At 30.3% G+C, this 18,136-nt stretch overlaps 3 protein-coding genes across 8 annotated transcripts in view; 2 read left to right on the forward strand and 1 right to left on the reverse strand.

Annotated features, from left to right (window-relative positions):
* The window catches only part of LOC119682001 (lethal(3)malignant brain tumor-like protein 1), a 428,722-nt gene that overhangs the window by 408,370 nt on the left and 2,216 nt on the right, over positions 1-18,136 (forward strand). The gene's annotated exons all lie outside the window — the stretch shown is intronic.
* LOC119682013 (zinc finger MYM-type protein 3-like) lies at positions 420-3,853 on the forward strand. Its single transcript, XM_038095341.1, has 4 exons — positions 420-538; positions 600-729; positions 2,830-2,929; positions 2,995-3,853. Exons 1-4 carry the CDS (start codon positions 506-508, stop codon positions 3,167-3,169), a joined length of 438 nt encoding a protein of 145 aa, XP_037951269.1. The 5' UTR covers positions 420-505; the 3' UTR covers positions 3,170-3,853.
* Positions 4,353-12,811, reverse strand: LOC119682007 (transcription initiation factor IIA subunit 1-like; the record flags this gene model as incomplete). 2 transcript variants are annotated; one of them, XM_038095336.1, is given in 8 exon segments in its annotated part: positions 4,353-4,483; positions 4,689-4,792; positions 4,860-5,101; positions 6,658-6,865; positions 6,960-7,036; positions 7,181-7,370; positions 9,830-9,838; positions 12,614-12,811. In XM_038095336.1, coding segments are annotated over 8 exon segments (1,086 nt in total), but the record flags the coding sequence as incomplete, so codon positions are not given.

Raw genomic sequence — 18,136 nt, forward strand, 5'->3', positions numbered from 1 at the left:
GTAATTGCGTTATTCTCGAAAATAAATTAATCACTGACATTAGACATTAATTTCAGTTTGTAGAGGTCGACTTTCAAACTTCGACTTGTAAAGATAAGGGTTACCTCTCAGGTGAAGAATGTGTATTATTCGGATTGTAGAGGTTAACGCCTTTAAGATGAACGGACCAAAATATTGCAAAGAGTTAGAGAAATTGCAAATGAGTTATAAAAATTTTATTATATATACTTCTTTCTATATATATATACATTTTTTTTTTTTAGACAATAATTGAAACTGATTACGTAGTCCTAAAAGAATACTTCTGGTCTTAACAGATATTATGCATCTATTATCATATAGCCTTTACTTTTATATATAGAATCCACAGCATTTTATTTTAATTTTATTACAAAAAATTCAATTTTCTTTAACAGAATACATTGTTACACGTGTTGAAGAAGAACATTTGTGGGAATGCAAGCAATTGGGGGCACATTCTCCACATGTTCTGCTCAGTACTTTGATGTTTTTCAATACAAAACACTTTAATTTGACTGTAAGTAATTTTCAATTAATTTGTAGAAACTATATAAAATACGACGAACTATTATTTTTAGACTGTTGAGGAGCACATGCAATTATCATTTTCGCATATCATGAAGCATTGGAAGCGTTCGGCGCAAGCTACCAAAGCACCAGGCACACGTAATGTCCTTCTACGTTTTTATCCGCCGCAAGCTGGACTTGGTAAGTAATAAACATTTCTATTTTTTTGGTGGCCAACTACTTTACTATTAATTTTGTTAACATATTAATACAGTACTGTTACTTCTTATACGTGGTATCTAATTTAAATCAGATCTAATTTAAGTCAGTTCTGAAGACTTTTAGTTATGTAAGGTAGTATACGAAACAATAGTTGATCTAAGAGTTGTAATAATCAAGTTTAATGGTCAACATCGGCACAATCAAATATTACTTCTACTTCTATTAAATACTATTCAGTGCATTGTCTCTTTTTTTTTTTTTTGTACTACCTTTTGCTATTTTTCGACTCGAATCATTATTTTTTTGTTATAAAAAAAAAAAATTTAATAAGTGCCAATAAATATGGTACAGCTCTTTTTCAAGTTAACGCCAGCAAGAAAAGACAGTGAATGCATCAAAATTGCTTAACCAAGGACCCTTTTTTCGATTTCCATCTTTAGTCGCATAAATTGTTATCAATATAGATTACAATCCATCGTTCGGTCAGGCAGAAGTGAATCATATTGCATGATACCTTTCGAGTCACATCAAATATATAGCATTTTTCTTCTCATTATCGTCAATCATTATCATCATCATATGCTAATCTATAAGTTATCCATCATTTTATAAGCCTTTTAATGATTAGACTCGAGACTGTTTTTTCACATAAGTACCTCCAATCTGATTTAAGATCAGTCTCCAACTATAAGAAGTCACATTTTATATGCCATCAATACTACTTTACTACTACTGATGTCATAGTACCGAATGTCAATCTAGTGCCTATGTTGCAAGTGTATCATGTATTAATATATCATAAGTATAAAAATAGCACATCAACTAACCTTAGGTTCGTCTGCACAAAAATGCAATACAAGTAATCGATGATTCACGCGTGTTCTATTAAAATTTTAGACTTTCTTGGTTTTGATCCGAATTCAGTTTAGTGTCTTCCATTGCCACTTCTGTGTGACACTATTTTCGCATATATTACTAATTTCAGTTAACTCTCAACACCCACATAATTTCAAAATTAATCGCACGTAATGATGATTAAACTTACACATTTAGATAGTATATGGAAAGAGTGTTAAGGTAAAGGGGAAGATGAAGATGGTCACCTTAATCTTATGGTTAATGCCATAAATCAATAAATTTGTATATGCACTTGAACATGAAAGTAAAGCTGCGGTGGGCTATATATTTGGGGCGTAGATATTTATGCGTCACAAGGAACTGTTTACCATATGACTATGTTCATACAGGGCTTGCAGGGTGTGAGGGACATTTTACATCCTTCAAAAATTTTAGACTGGGACCTGGAATATATTGTTTGGAGGATTGATACTTGGAGGTTCTTGCTGATACTTGACTTAATATGATACGAAGAAAAGACTTAACGTAAGTTATATGAAACCAGGACTTACGAACTGTAGCGCAATGGATGTTTATCTGTGTGATACAAGATATTTTTTTGACAGAAAATAGAATGGTAAGAATGGTAATCCTGTAACATGCGATGACAGCTGGTTTAAAATCAATGATGATTATTAGTTAATTCTCTATACATTCATGCTACCTATATCATTTAACAATGATCTTCACCAATGGTGCTCCTGGTAAATGTAATAAAACTTAAACTTGACAATTTGTGCGATTACACCCAAAAATAATATTTAACGTAATTAAGTATTCAATTCAATTCAAGAACTTTCATCTATATATCACCTGGCGGGTTTTCAATGTACTGACTTTGAAAAGTTATAAATTAATAAATTTTTCAATGATGGTAATCCCAGATATTAACTCTAAATAAAAATTTTGGACTATGTGTTCCTCCTTATCTAGTATATCATACAGTTTGATTCAGCGGTTTTGCTAGTAATTTGATTTAAACATTTATTTGATATGGTATTTGGTATGGATCATCCACATTTTAAAAACCCTTTTCTGTAGAGATTATGTAGTATTAATATCATGCAGATCGATTCAACGGTTTAGGATTGATACAAACAAAAAACAAGATTTTTAAATTTATATATAAATTGACAAAATGTTATAATTTTCTAATCTTTTGTATATTATTTTATATTACAGAAGCTAATCCTCGTAAAAAGAAAGTGTATGAACAGCAAGAGAACGAAGAAAATCCTCTGCGTTGCCCTGTTCGTTTATACGAATTTTATCTTTCAAAATGGTAAGGATTTTCTTAATGTAATAATTGAAATTTCTACAAGTAATACGAAATAATTATTTTTACAGTCCTGAAAGCGTTAAAACTCGTAATGATGTCTTTTATTTGCAACCAGAACGTTCCTGTGTGCCGGACTCACCTGTCTGGTATTCAACGCAAGCCCTTAGTAAAGAATCATTACAGAAAATGTTACATCGCGTTAAAATGGTCAAGGAGATAAACATTGCGCTCTTGACTAGCTAATCTAGCAATTGTTTTAACATCTCTCACATTCACACACAATCAAATTTAATGCAAAAATCTACATATAACAGAAACAATCCATAATGATAAATGCTTTCATTGTGTCAGTCGCTACAAGCGTTAGCAGTAAAGCAAATAATTCTTTTGACTTTAAAACGTAATATTTAAATGCAATAAGCAAATATAAAATTCGCTAATACGAATTAATATATTAATAGTTTGACAGTGACATGTGTATTTATTTTAGAAGTCACAGACTAAGGCTTAGCTACATTTTTATTGTGTAAATTTTAAACTATAACCTGAACTTAATTAAATATTATGTATTGTTTTTCGAACTAATTTTCAACAAATTATTGCCACACAAATTTCATTGCAGTATATCAAATTAAAATTTAAAATATAATATAAAAAAATTATGATGAATTAACTGTATAGTCTAAGATTAGATTAAAGCATGATTTATAAAATTCAATTTGTTTTGTACATTTTCAAATATTAAAACAAAAACAAAAATCACAAAAAAAATCCTTACATTGCAAAACATATAAAATTAATTACAATATAAAAAACTATCTAAATTGACTATACTTTTAAAATCCGTACTCTATTATTATGGACGTTGTTAAATGTTTTATATCTAAAATAATTTTTTTTTATTTAAATTGAATTGTAATAAAACAATAAAACAAAAACTTATAAATTCACAACACAATTTTTTATATATTCTTAAATATTAAGAAAAAAAACAATGTTTCTAAAATATAAATTTATAATAAGGGTTCAAATACAAATTATAAAAAAATTAATTATATATAGTAAATATTTTGGAATTTAGAAATAAGTAAAAATTATAGAATTATAATATATATGTAAAAAGTATGTACGCATATTAAAGAATTCAATAAGTAAAACAAAGGGTATATATTTTTAACACATGAAATTGATTCGGATAGGAATGTATGTATAAAGAAATTGTTTTTAAAAATGTATAATTTTACTATTAAAAGATAATAGATATTATATTCTTTTATACATAATGTGTGACAGACCTGTCCTCAATGATGCAATTAACACCAAATCTTCATTGGATATTCACGACAATATCAAAAAATCCCTTTTATTGTAAGTAAAATATTTTTTTATTTTTATATATAATATTTTTTAATATTGTTACATTTTATTATTATAGTTCTATATATACATGTTTATCTTATAACATCCATAGTTTTAATGTCAATAACGCGAAGTAAATATTAATCTAATCTTGAAAATTTAGAAATTGGCGAATTTGTCTGCGTCACAAAATGTACCCTAAATTTAAAACAATGGATTGATTATATTATTTTTCGCAATTTAAATACAAAAATAAGTGGGAATTAAAATAAACGCAGTTATAAGAATACGTATTAGAAGCTTAATATAAATAAACTCAGTTATAAGAATAAGAAAAAGAAAAATGCTTATACAAAATAATATAATATTAAAAAGCAGATTTTCGCGAGATTACAAACGTTACCATTCCGCATCACCGTTTGATTTTTGAAAAACATAATCCTTCCCAGCTATATTCATAATACCATCTTTAAGGTAGAATTTCCATTTATTACGCGAACGTGTTATCTACATAAAATATTAAAATGTATGAAATATATATTATCCATATCATATATATAATTTGTTTAATTACCTTATCGTATTGACAAACAATGACATTATCAGTATCGAAAAGATCAGTGGAGTCCTCATCACTCACATCATCTCCGCTGTTAAGTGGTTCTTCTTCAGCTCCATCTTCATTTTCTATATCTTCGTCTTCATCCTTATCAATATCCTCATCGTCTTCATCAATATTGTCATCACTAACATCGCTTTCCTCTTCATCTGTAGTATCCACCAGTTGACCATCAAGTTGTTTTGATGGATTAAACTCTAAAAATAAAAAATAAGTTAAATGAAATAAGGTAACAAAGGGCAAAAAACACATAAGCAAATGTTAATTTGTGGAGTCATAAAGGATGCAGTAATAAATAGAAGAAGACACAAAAGAAAGTAGAAACGTTGTTATGAGAAACGCTAAGAAAAAAATAACACTTGATTCCAATCTGAATCGGTATGAAGAAGCATTACTAATTTTTTTAGATGACTAAATTATTTTAAACTGGACGTACTTTTCTATCATAAATGTAAAAGATGTCATGTACAAAATACAAAACGAGAAACAATATATTTAAAAAAAGCGGTCAGAAAATGTTCACTACGATATGCACCAAAGTATTGTATGGCAATTTCTTAAAGTTGCAACACGGTATATTAAGATTGTATGTTGAATCGGATTTCCATCGAATAATTGTGCAAAAATCTTTTGAAAGCAGTAAGGACGTTGTGTGCTCCTTCTGGGCAACTCATAAGCTTCTTAGTTGCCAGGAATATCCGTATAGGAAGAAAACGATTAGACGTAAAATATATTGACATCTCATCATAAAATTTACGACACTTCAAATCAAGTTCAGGTATTACATTATCAGTATCGATAATGTAAGGTTCAGTATTGCATAGACACCAGCACGGGCATAATTGCCGATTGGCTGTCACCAAAAATGTAAACAGTTCCGTCAAATATTTTATTATGAAGAAGTCACCTTATTTCAAAATGGAGTAACTTCTGACCTGAAAAAATATAATAACAATTTAGGTGAGTTTGTTATTATAATAACTTCTAATTATTTTTAATTCCTCGTCAGTATATGGAGAGAGAAATTATAATCCAGCAAAGAAGGTATGACATCGTATTAACACAAATAACAGTTTTTTACGAAGTTATACTATGACTGCAATTGGATAAGGACCACCGTTTTTGCTACAGGAGGCCGACGTTTTTCGTCTTTAAAAGATTTATGCCGAAAGTGTGTTGAGAATGTCCCTGTGATCCTAACGAGGTCTCGAACAGTGTCATGAACAGTGGTTATTTTGCGACAACATTGGACATTTCTTAAACTGGGTATTTAGTATATTCGACGCCCACTCTATTATAGAAAGCTAAGAAGTTTGCTTCCAATATAAAACTGTATATTTTAGCACACAAATCCTGTTTAGATAAACAAATAGTTATCAAAATAACTGAAGAAAATTACACACACAGAGGTGCCAGATAAAACCCATCCTTTATAACGGGCTATATATCGATATTTTACGATTTAGTTGAATGCGTAAAAATGTAGTAATAAAACAAGGAAGATAGAAGAATTAATATTTCTTAACAAATATATGATTTTGGAATCTATTTTTGTTACTTTAAAGAATAGTAAATATACTTTAGGAATGTAATTTAATTATAGACTAGAGTCCATAAATTTTGGTGTTACATCAAATTTGTAGTAAATGGTCTTATACTGTTATGATGTATTAATAGTGAAAGGTTTTTAAATTCAATATGCTTAAATAAATAAATAAGATTATAAATTGACTATTATAAGGAAACTACTTACTCTGTATACTAAGATTTTGTAGCGCCGCTGTAACGTGTTGTTGTAGCACAGAATTAGCCAATGTTGTTGGCAAAGATATAATAGATGATATTAGCTGCGCAGTTAAGATTTGTGTAAGTTGGTTTTCTTGCAAGGCTGAGGCTGGCACATGTATAGTAAGTACGCGCGGTTCCGTGTTATGGGTTCCGGGTTGAGCAGGTAAAGTAATCTGGAAGAAAACAAATTTACAAAAAACAAATTTAAAAATAATATGCTTTCATAATTAAAAAATATAAAATGATTGTTATATGCACTAAACTTACATTAACGGGCATAATTCGACATGGATCTAGTGCGGCGACAATTGGCAAGGGACCAGTGGCTGATGTTTGTTGTTGTGCTGTTAAAGGACCATTCGTTAGATGTGATGTCTGAGGTACATTTATTTTTTGTTGCTGTTGTTGCAAAATCGTTGCACCAACAGAATTTGTTTGCAATGCTGTTGGATTCGAATCATTTTTATTATTTGTACCGTTGATCATACCTGATATACTATTTCCAGACGAATTAGTCAATCCGACTGTTGCGCCTCCTGTTGATCCAGCATTGCCGGCAATACCTGGTTTTATATCCAAATTTGTGGTTGCAGAATTAGTTGTTGCTATTGCTGAAGAATTGTTATGTTGAGCAGCTGCAGCAATAGCTGCTTGTCTTTTAGCTTTAGCCGCAGAGGCCTAGTAAATGTAAAAACATTATTAAAAAAATGTTCATATAAATTCCAATAACATTGCACACAACTGAAAATTAAAGTGCAACATGCAATAATGCCCAAGTGATTAATGTATTTGTTTGTAATGAGTATTTTTTATTTAACACTTCGTTCAATAATGTGTGTGACTGACACATAGATGGCGGCACTAATACTAAATAAATATTTTTTTTTGAAAGTGGCAACCTTTTTAGGCTTACTGTCAAAATCATATGTTAATCCGACCATTTGTTTACAAGTTACAGTGCTTTAAGTGACGCTACTTTTGAGTTTTCAAAAAAAATGTAATTCAAAGCAATTCCGTGTGCTGATTTATCATTGTTTTTTAATGAAAAAAAATACTGTTCAATGCCAGGAATGGCTTGAAAAACATTATTCGGACTCTGCTCCATCAAAAAGAAGCATGTGTTATTGGTATGCCGAATTCAAACGTGGTCGTACATATACCGATGACATTCAATCTACTGGACGGCCAAATGACGCTGTTATTCCGGAAAACGTTGAAAAACACTGAAAATCATTATGTCCGACAATGCACCGTGTCAGAAGTCGATGAAAACGATGGCAACATTGAACGAATTGAGCTATGAATTGCTGCCGCACCCATCGTATTCTCCAGATCTGGCCCCCACCGACTACTGCTTCTTCGCAGACCTCAAAAAGATGCTCCGTGGTAAGAGATCTGGCTCAAATGATGAAGTAATCGCCGAAACTAACGCCTATTTTGAAGGCAAAGAAAAATCGTTTTACAAAGGCGGTATCCAAAGATTGCAAAAGCATTGGAATGATTGTATCTCCATAAAAAGGGACTATGTTGAAGAATAAAAACGAATTTTGGCAAAAAAATGTGTTTTAATTAGTTAGTCACACACATTATTGAACGAAGTGTTATAAGAGCATCTAGAATCATATCCTCCAGAAATGAGTTCCTCTTAATACAGTTAACTAACTATCTAGTCATCGATTTAACTCGTACATTCATGGTATATGATATATTCATTTCGAAGTAGCGAACAGTTTTTGATGTTTGAAGGCTTATCAAATGGAACAAAATATTATTTCTAAGTATAGAACAGCATTATTAGTAGCCCACTATTATTATTAGTCATAGTGTCGAATATGTCAGAACAATGTTAGCTATACATTGTGACCGAAAGGTTTTCGGAGGTTCTCATTTAAAATTCGCGCGCTGTATATTTTTCGATATTTTAAACATAGGAAAAAGCATGGATTCATATTTCGTAAACACACAAGCTATTGCATGGATGGCTCTTCGGTTTTTATTTTAGGGTTCTGATTTATATGACGAGTATTTTTTATTGTGAAGTCTCAATTAGTAATGACAGATTATATTTGTGTTAAAACAACTGGTTAAGTTGTTAAGACAATTTGAAAAAGAGTCCCAAATGAATGTGTATCTAAAAAAATCTGTTCTAATTATAATCAAAACAGTGAACTGTTACAAAACTTCGATATAAAATAGTTAGTCAACTGACTAACTATCACAATCCTGTGACTTAAGAGCAAAATAAAATAGCGATGGTAGGATAGAATAGAGAGAGTATTTTCTATGGTTGAAGCAAGTGTATGCTGGACTCATTTAAAAATAAAATATTGTTCTCAATAGTTAAAAAGAAGTTAAATATCTGTAGGGACTGAACTACAACCAATCCTAAAGTTCGGAATTTTTAATAGAAGTACAGAAAACCGATGACGTGAATGAAATAACACTTTACACACACCGCAGAAAGCATCACTTTTAAGTTTCTAGATTGGAGTTAAGTTAATGAAAACATCCAGTAAAAAAAATCTAAATTCTAAACTCAGTCTATATAGGTATATTTTAAATAAGGCAGAAAAAATCGCTTGCTATTCTTTGTATATGTGGATCAAATCTCAGAATCTAGTTTGGAAAATCAAAATTCAAAATCAAGTAATTTACACAGAAAAATTCACGTTTTTAAATGCGCCTTCATTTTCTAAGACGATCGGCTGTGACGCCTTTAAAATTTATGACTGTAATAACGATTTCATGTAAACATATCGGATTTTCTTCAGGTAGATATACTAAATGCCCACTTCTTTCGCCTTCTACTTGTTTTGGAAGAACATACTCTATTTTCAAGCTCTTGAGACGAGTTTAATGAAAGCACAAGCATTCGATGGCACTGTCTCCCAGAAGTTATAGCATAATTGGGTCGGTTAATTACATTTAACCTATTTGTGTTTAAATTACAGCACCGAGCCCTGGGCTCCCTAAGTCGATTAACGATATGCTCAATACAATTTTTAATGGAGTTATAAGTTATCTGCTGAGTTCACTCAGACATACTGAACGATCGAATAAAAATCATGCACACATGTGTTGTTTTTAATGAAATTCGTGTTGATATAAATAATAATTAATTAACAATATTTAATTACCTTTGATGGCTGCATCCACCAGCGTTTGCAAAATGACGTTTACAAATGCCCATTCGAATGCAAAAATAATTTAATAATTGGTAATAAAATATGTTTGTAGTATAAGCGATGAAGGTGATGACATAGTTAAAGTAAAGAACATATGCGATGCAATTTATAATGCAAAATTTGTTTATTGTTTATCGTTTGATCAGCATCAAATTGTTGTTGGTTTTGTACATAAACAGCATTTATTTTACGACAGCAGCACATTGGACAACACGAAGCATTTCAAAAATTAAAAATAAATAAAAACATGAAAAACAATTATTAAATATAATCAATAATGTTTTCCTTTCAATTTTTCCACTTACAAGAGGATTAACAAAAGTTCGCTTAGTCATCTTCAAAAAAAAAAAAAAAAATGTCAAAAATAACTGATTTTTCATAACTTGGAACATCATCATTTCTTGCTTTTCAACATTTTTGAAATCGGTAGATCCACTCTCTAAGAAAACCATACCCAAAATCATGCCTCACAATTGTCGAAGATCCTTTTCTTCATATGCTTTTTATGTTTGGAAACAACTCGAACTCACACGACGCTATATTTGGGGAGTATGGTGTGCTGGTGATCGGGATCAGAAAGTATCTCACAGCTCTTTTTGTTTTGGTTTCTCAACCAATTTTCGAGAACTTGTGATAAGTACGTTTCAGTATATCTTTTGACAGTTAGAGTCTCTCCAATCTTTCTAGGAATATTATCTGTTGGGAGTTCAAGCGTTTGAAGCCACTACCAAGCAAAAAGAAAACAAATTAAAAGAAAGACAACCGACTCGGTCAAGTGTCAGAAATCAACAGAACTTCTTTATTAAATTCAAAAGTAATTCACACAATTTTGGGGTTGCCAAGTGCAACAAAAATAAAAAGTATTAAAAAAAATTATGTTAGGGTTATAAATTAGAAATTGGGCAAGTGTGAGAACAACAAGATCTTCAGGACATTCTGAAAGTGGGAAGAGCGGACAAGAGTTAATGATGGCAGCAATTTGACAAACCAATGTGCGTAGTTCATCAAAATTAAAGATTGTAAGGCCAATTGCTCGGCAGAAGTGCCATTTCGCTGTTTTTATGGCAAATTCTCACAGGAAACTGAAATGTGGCGATCCAGAAGGTACAAACTTTCATTCTATACTGTCGCTAAGACATTGATGTTGTAACTGCTCACGATGTTTTTGAGAAGAAACGTCTTCTAAGCTCAGCAAGTTAAACTTTCTAATTGGTACTCCATTAACATCTATCATTGAGCCTGACACTACAATCTTGAATTTTAATCGACTTGATCAACAAATTTTTGGAAATGCTGAAGCACCGAGTACAACAAATTTTTGGAAACGTTGGAGCACCGAGTAACAAAATGGCGAAGCTCCACTCCTAATATGTCTCTCGGTGCAATAGTTCTTTTAAAAGATATAATCTCCCACCACTGCGCTGGTCACTCGGTAGAGTTATCGAAATTATACCTGGTTCCTGATGGTGTCGTACGTGTTGCGGTAGTACGTACCAAAAATGGTGTTTTCAGACGTGCCGTGACAAAGCTCTGTATCTTGCTTGTAAATGATCTCTCTTGGAACGCGATCGTTCCAACGGGGTGAGAATGATCGTGAAATAATTATTATTAATTTATATATTTCACAAATTATATTTATTGTACTTTATATTGTTTGATAATCCTAACTTAATTTTTTTTTAATACTTTTTATTTTTGTTGCACTCGGCAACCCTAAAATTGTATGGACTATTTTCGATTTTAATAAAAAAATTCTGTTGGTTTCTGAAACTTGATCGAATCGATCGTCCTTTAATTTGTTCTCGTATTTTTTTGTTTGTTTCATAGTGGCTTTAAAATTGCTTGAAGTACACAGACTATCTATAACTTTTCCTTTCATGAAGTAAATTGCATTATTGCATTCATTACGGACTTTTATTGCCTTGTTTTAATGAGTGAATTAACAACTTCTGGGCCTCATACCATTGATTGGTAAAATCCAACTTCATCTTCTGTTACAATTTTATAGAAGGTACTGCACACTATACTTTTAAATTATTACAGAAAATATTATATATTTTCATATCTAAAAATCTCTGAGGAGTTCATTATGCCAATTTCTTTATTTATCCAAAACCATTTCTTAGTATTCGCTGCAAAGCCATAGCGTTTAAGTCAAATTCATTAGCAATCAGTTCTTGAGCCGATCTTATGTCTTTGTTAATTTTGAACTTCATTCCATCACCAATTAAATATATTAGGTGACCATTGTGAGATTCATCCTTCACAGAAAAATATTCAGCCTAATATATCTGAAATCACTTTTGCGGCATTCAGAATGCACTATATTCTTTCCACATGCTATTTGGCAGTCATGAACATCAAGAATGGTAATATGATGGCGATGATGCTGCGATGGCGGTGTAATTTGTACTTTTTGTCATTAAATTTGTAATAAAATTCATTTTGCTGTTTTCAAACTTTAAATGAAATATCGAAAAAATTCACCAAATCGCTGGTATTTTTTGATTTGTCAAAAATCTATTTTACGTTGCCAACTAAGCAAACTTTTGTTAGTTCCTCCGTAAATACTTAGATCTCCCAGGACAGCTTATACCATCAAGGACAAACACAACAACCAAATGTACTTCAACATACACCATAGGTAAATATACACAGACTGTATATGTACTTAGGCTATATCTTACAACCGTACACTGGTATATGTGGTATAACCATCTTATACATACTGCTTACCTTTGGATTGTTGACTATAATTTGTGGTGGCTGCGGTTCTGATTGTTCAGGATTTATCTCAACAGCTTTACTTGACATTAATTTGTTACGCCATATCTGTTTCATTTCTTGTAGCACCTGTTCGTCTACACCATCATCGAGGAATGCATCTCGAACATTTGATATAACATCTTCCATTACGGCATGGTACACTTTTAACTGTGTTTGACAAAAAAATAAAACACAAGATCAATATAGGTATTAAATATATTATAGTATATAAAATAATAAGATATAGTATACGAGTACAACCTGGAACTTGCGTTATCTTAGACTTCATCGTGAAATTTCACCAAATAGACAATGAGTAACAACGCGGTTAGATAAATATATTTTGTGAAGAACGCGGGTAGAACTAACTTGCGGAAATGGTGCTACTGACAGATAATGTCAACTTATATCAGCGAATATATTGCTGACTCAAAAAGTTAATAATGATTGCTTTACCTCTGACTTATTAAACTTTTGCTAGCAAATAAATTTTTAATTGTATAAAATTTTGTTAAAAAAAATTGCAAAATAGTTATGGAAGACGTATTTTGAATTGTAACTAAGGCTTTATGTTTCAGTGTAATTTCTCTAAATGCTTCTCTAATTTTTGGATCCAATCCTTGTAGTGCTACGCAAAACACCATTTTATTTAGCTCCTCATTTAAAGAAATGCGTTAATTTTTCAAAGAAGTAACTTTCAACTTTCACTTAAACTATACCATATGTCAATTTACATTGACATTTAAAATCTTTAATTATAATCTTGTGGGACGTAAGTCTCTCGGTGAGAGAGGAATATTCAAGGAAAAATTAAAAACCTAATTGTACCAATAATATTTCGTTAAATGATATATACTAAGCACTGAATACCATTATTCCCGCAAGATCAACTAAAGCTATGTCCTGAGGTGAGTCCCCAACAGCGGCAAACAAATGTCACTCAATGTTTCTATCACAGTACCACCATAACGAGAAAGCTTCTCTTCCCCAGAATTGGTAAATTCTTTAATGGAAGTTTATAGAAGAAATAAGGAAAACAATGATAATGAGTATCAGGGTACTAATGATATCGTCAAGAGAAAATGCTAACCAAATTTTTTTATTTAAAAATTTTATTCAATATATATAACATTATAATAGATATTGTTACAACGGATTTGCAGTGTAAGTATACAAAATTTTTTAAGTAAGAAGTATTGCAGTTATAGGCGTCCTGTAGAAAAAAGGACAAAGAAATTAGCTGTAGAAAATCTGAAAAATTTATCCTATATTAAGAAACGTGGTATACATTTTAGAATTGCAATAGACGAGCGGCTTCTGTTCTAAAATATTATTTAAATTTCAACATTAAATTGAAATCTATTATTGATACGACAATAATATTCTATATGATTGTAAATCTATAATATTTTGTGTCTATGCATAAAACGTAAAACAATAAAAATAAATAATATATTATGAATATTTAACTAAATGTAATTAAATATAATATTTGAAGTTATTTCCTTAGACAAAGAAATCAAAAAATCAATAGGTGTTCTATGAGTACAAAAAAAATATATACATATATCTTTCTTTGACAATGATAATATTCTCCGGCGAAAGTTGGTGATTCATGCAGTTTATTAAGTTCAGTATTTTGCATTTAAGCGCAACAAATTGAATTTGTGATATACAATGCAATAGGAAGAAATAATGTGAATAACTTACATATATCATGTTCAATATTAAAAATATTTTACTATTGCAACCTATCGTTTGCTTGAACAATAGTACCAACACCCATTTTTAGTGCTAGAGTATTAAGAGTACAGTAATTAAGGGAACTGACACAATTGTAATCTACCGCCGACAAAATCAATTAAAAAATCCTAGCATAAAGTTCACATATGTGATTTCATAGATACCATACTCCTTTTACGATTCAATTATAACGTATGACTAAGTATGGTCTTTTGATCTAATTCAGGCAACTATAGATAAATTATTCAAAAAAGTTAAGGCATGTCAAAGTTTTCCGTATTTACAAGCAATATGAAACAAATCTAACATAAAGATGTTGTGCAAATATTGCAATATCACAATTCCAGCTTTGTTCCATTGTTAGATGACCAAACCGTTTAAGGCCGTAGACGTATCTAGTACTGCAGTTTACTACAGTTCTTAATCAGCTATAGGAATTGTGAAACTACTTATATCACAACAAAAACTATATGTTAGGTGCTGTGATAACGTTGTGTTGTGATTTCGCATACATAATAGAAAATAGATTTTAACAATATCTACCGATTGTTAGTCAAAGTCGTTTAAGACTAACTTTTTGAGATTCTTGTGTCGTAGAAACAAATATGCTTCATCAAATAGTTTGAATGCATGCATAAGATTAAAATTTCAATTCCAAACATTGCAATCTCGGAGAAAAATTGTCTTTTTTTTTTTTTTTTAGCTGGACTTTGGCTGGAAAATTTTGATACATCCACTATATAGTCCGTACAAATTACTCCAACAGTCATAAGCTGCGGTAATATTGATATTAGAAGAACTGCGGAAAGCGTGTGCCGAACAATTTTAAAATATGGGGTGGTAATAAAGTTAAAAGTTTAAAATTTTCAACAAACATTTAATTTTAGTATATCCTATAAAAGCAAAAATTAGAAATTTTAGTTCGTATCACAACTATATACAGATCTAAATCGATTTAAATGAAATATAACACTTTTATTTTATATATATAAGGAAAATGAATTATTTACGTTTTTTATGATTTTGGTCATTCAATTAAAATCTTTAAAATCTATTTGCAAAACGTATAAGTCGAACTCTAGATGGAAAACCAACATTAGGTTACGAAAATCTAAACTAACATAGCCAATCTACAATTAATCGATTAAAACGATCCACTGAGTAGAGCTAGGATCAAAGTGGAAAATTTCCTGGCGATGTTGGCAGATCACTGGCTAGTGGGAACTTATACTAAACAAGTAATTATCCAATTTATCAAAAATATAGTATCTATAAGGAACGGATTATTTTCTGTACAAATGCCCTTGCCTGGTCAAAATTGAGACGTTTTAATATGGAGTATACGTACTTATGAGTCTGAATTATATTACAAATATATATATTTTTATATAAATAATGTCCTTTATCAAACACATAGATTAATTTTAAAATTTATGGGGATTTTAGACTTCCGAATGTCAAATTTCGTTGCCCAACGAAATTGTGATTTTTAGAGTAATCACAATTTAATCAACAGCTGTTAAAGAAAGCTCTGTCGCAACTAAAACTAGCCCATGTTGGCACCATCCATGTGCCAACTCTCTTTCATCTAGTTTAACAGACAGACAAAAAAGCACATCTTGATTTGTTTGTATCCTTGAGTTCCTCGAAAATATACAGTATCTCAAGAACGAGTTTACCCATTGAAATAAAATTCACTTTTTTTAACTTATAGTCGCAAAAATTCTGCTGTTTGTTTAAATATAAAGATTTTTGATAATCAATTTTTAATAGTCAATATAATGACAATATAAATATAAAAAATTTTTTAGTATTTTGTTGTAAAATAAACGAAATCCTCAACAAAAACAAATTAGAAATAGTAGCGTATTTCACAAAGTCGTTGTTTATGCACTCGATTTTCTTCTTCGTTTTGTTTTGATTACTTAAATTGAAAAGTTAATAAGAAGCGTGACGTCTTTTAACCACAATCTTGCTTTGACAATTGGAAAAAAATAAAAACAAAAATAAAAACAACAAAAAGAACTGCGAATCATAATGAAACCAGCAACGGTGAAAAAAAGCAATTAAAAAATATAACATAAAAATATTATTGTTGAAAGTAAAAGTGCAAGGGGAAAACAATATGAGAAGTACATACATATATAATGTCATATATCTATACAAATGCAAATGCATACATATGTATATATGTATACACATATACATGTATATAAATGCATTTAAAAGCGAATGAAATTTAATGATCATTAAACGTATTGATCAACACACGAATGTCGGTTTTATATACCTTTCTGGTTGATCGGTGCACTGATGAGAGATAAGCAGAGAGCTGAAAATACATATCAATACAGACATTTGATCAAACATCATAGTACTTACATACATACATACATACATATATAAATAAGATCAAATACCAATATTGTTAAATGAGAGAATAAATCCTTTCGCTTTCAATCTTTAGTAAACATAGTTAAACTCTGTTTTTTCTTCTAAGTGTCCGTTTCTCTTAGTAGGGCATAGGTCCGCATTTTTATAATAATAAACCTTATTTACTTGTTCAAACAAAAAGAAGCATTGAAGCATTGATTAGTGAAAAAAAAAAAATTAAAAATCGAAAACATGCACACAGCGATCGGAGAATATTTTTCAAATTGTTATCTTTTTCAAGGTTGTTATATCTTCAATAACAATAACAGTAAAATATGCACAAAAATTACAAACAAATTCATACAAATATGTAGATATTGCCCAGCAGCAAAAACAGGCAGCACTGTTTAATATTTACAAGGAGGAAAAAATTTATTTACATTTCAATTTTACATTACTTATAAAATAGTAAACGAATAGTCAAATGAATAGAAATAAATAACAACAAATAAACGATCACATTTGGTTTGAACATCCTTTAAAAAAAGTATTTATTGAATTTGTTGTATTATATTGATCAGTTATAATGACAGTGACTGTTTCACTTAATAGAAATTATTGCATTTAATAGCGATATTTCCAATAGCAGTTAATTGCAAAAACAAATTTTTTTATTCATTTTAATCAATTTAATATTTGGCTGTCCATACTGCAGTTTCGAGTATTGCCAAATACCCATCGTCAGTGGTCTTTTAGAGTTACTTCTTATTTATAATTATCTTTAAATAATTTTTTGAAACTGCAAGTACTAAGGATTGAACTTGTATCATACAAAATTTCGTTAATCAAATTGATCAGCTTAAACACCTATTTAGAAAAATTATGATAATTGCAATCACTATTTGCTTGAACGTACATATAAGGGGTATTCACGAGTTCGATAACAGAGTAACGTATTAAAAATGTGAAGCAGCAACAACAAAATACATGTCGAGTAAAATATTGCAACGTTACTATGTTAGTCAAGTCTGTGCTTTGACCGACATTTATGTTTCACTTAAATTGAGTCAAATTTTTATATTATATGTTATTAAATTTTATATTATATTAAGTCATTTTAAACTATTTTTTATCAAATTGTCAACAATTTTGCTTTTCTCACTTACTTCGGCATTATATTGATATTTATATCAGAACCGCTTTTGTTTTTACAATAATTTACGAATTCATTGAAACACAGCTGATTTTAACAGCTGTCGTTAATAAATCAACACAATCAGCTGTGCCTTCGAGTTAGAGTAACCGGTTGCACTTTTACTCTGTTACCGAGCTCATTACTCGAACTCGTGAATACTCCTATTTTATGTTCTTATCTCG

This window comes from Teleopsis dalmanni, chromosome 2 (assembly GCF_002237135.1).
Source record: "Teleopsis dalmanni isolate 2A chromosome 2, ASM223713v2, whole genome shotgun sequence".
Lineage (NCBI taxonomy): Eukaryota > Metazoa > Arthropoda > Insecta > Diptera > Diopsidae > Teleopsis > Teleopsis dalmanni.

What these genes read in the sequence shown, in the direction of transcription:
- LOC119682013 (XM_038095341.1), top strand. Translation starts at nt 506, where the DNA reads ATGTTTTTCAATACAAAACACTTTAATTTGACT. An exon ending in TCCGCCGCAAGCTGGACTTG is followed by an intron (nt 730 to 2,829) that starts GTAAGTAATAAA and finishes TTTATATTACAG; the next exon opens with AAGCTAATCCTCGTAAAAAG. An exon ending in GAATTTTATCTTTCAAAATG is followed by an intron (nt 2,930 to 2,994) that starts GTAAGGATTTTC and finishes TTATTTTTACAG; the next exon opens with TCCTGAAAGCGTTAAAACTC.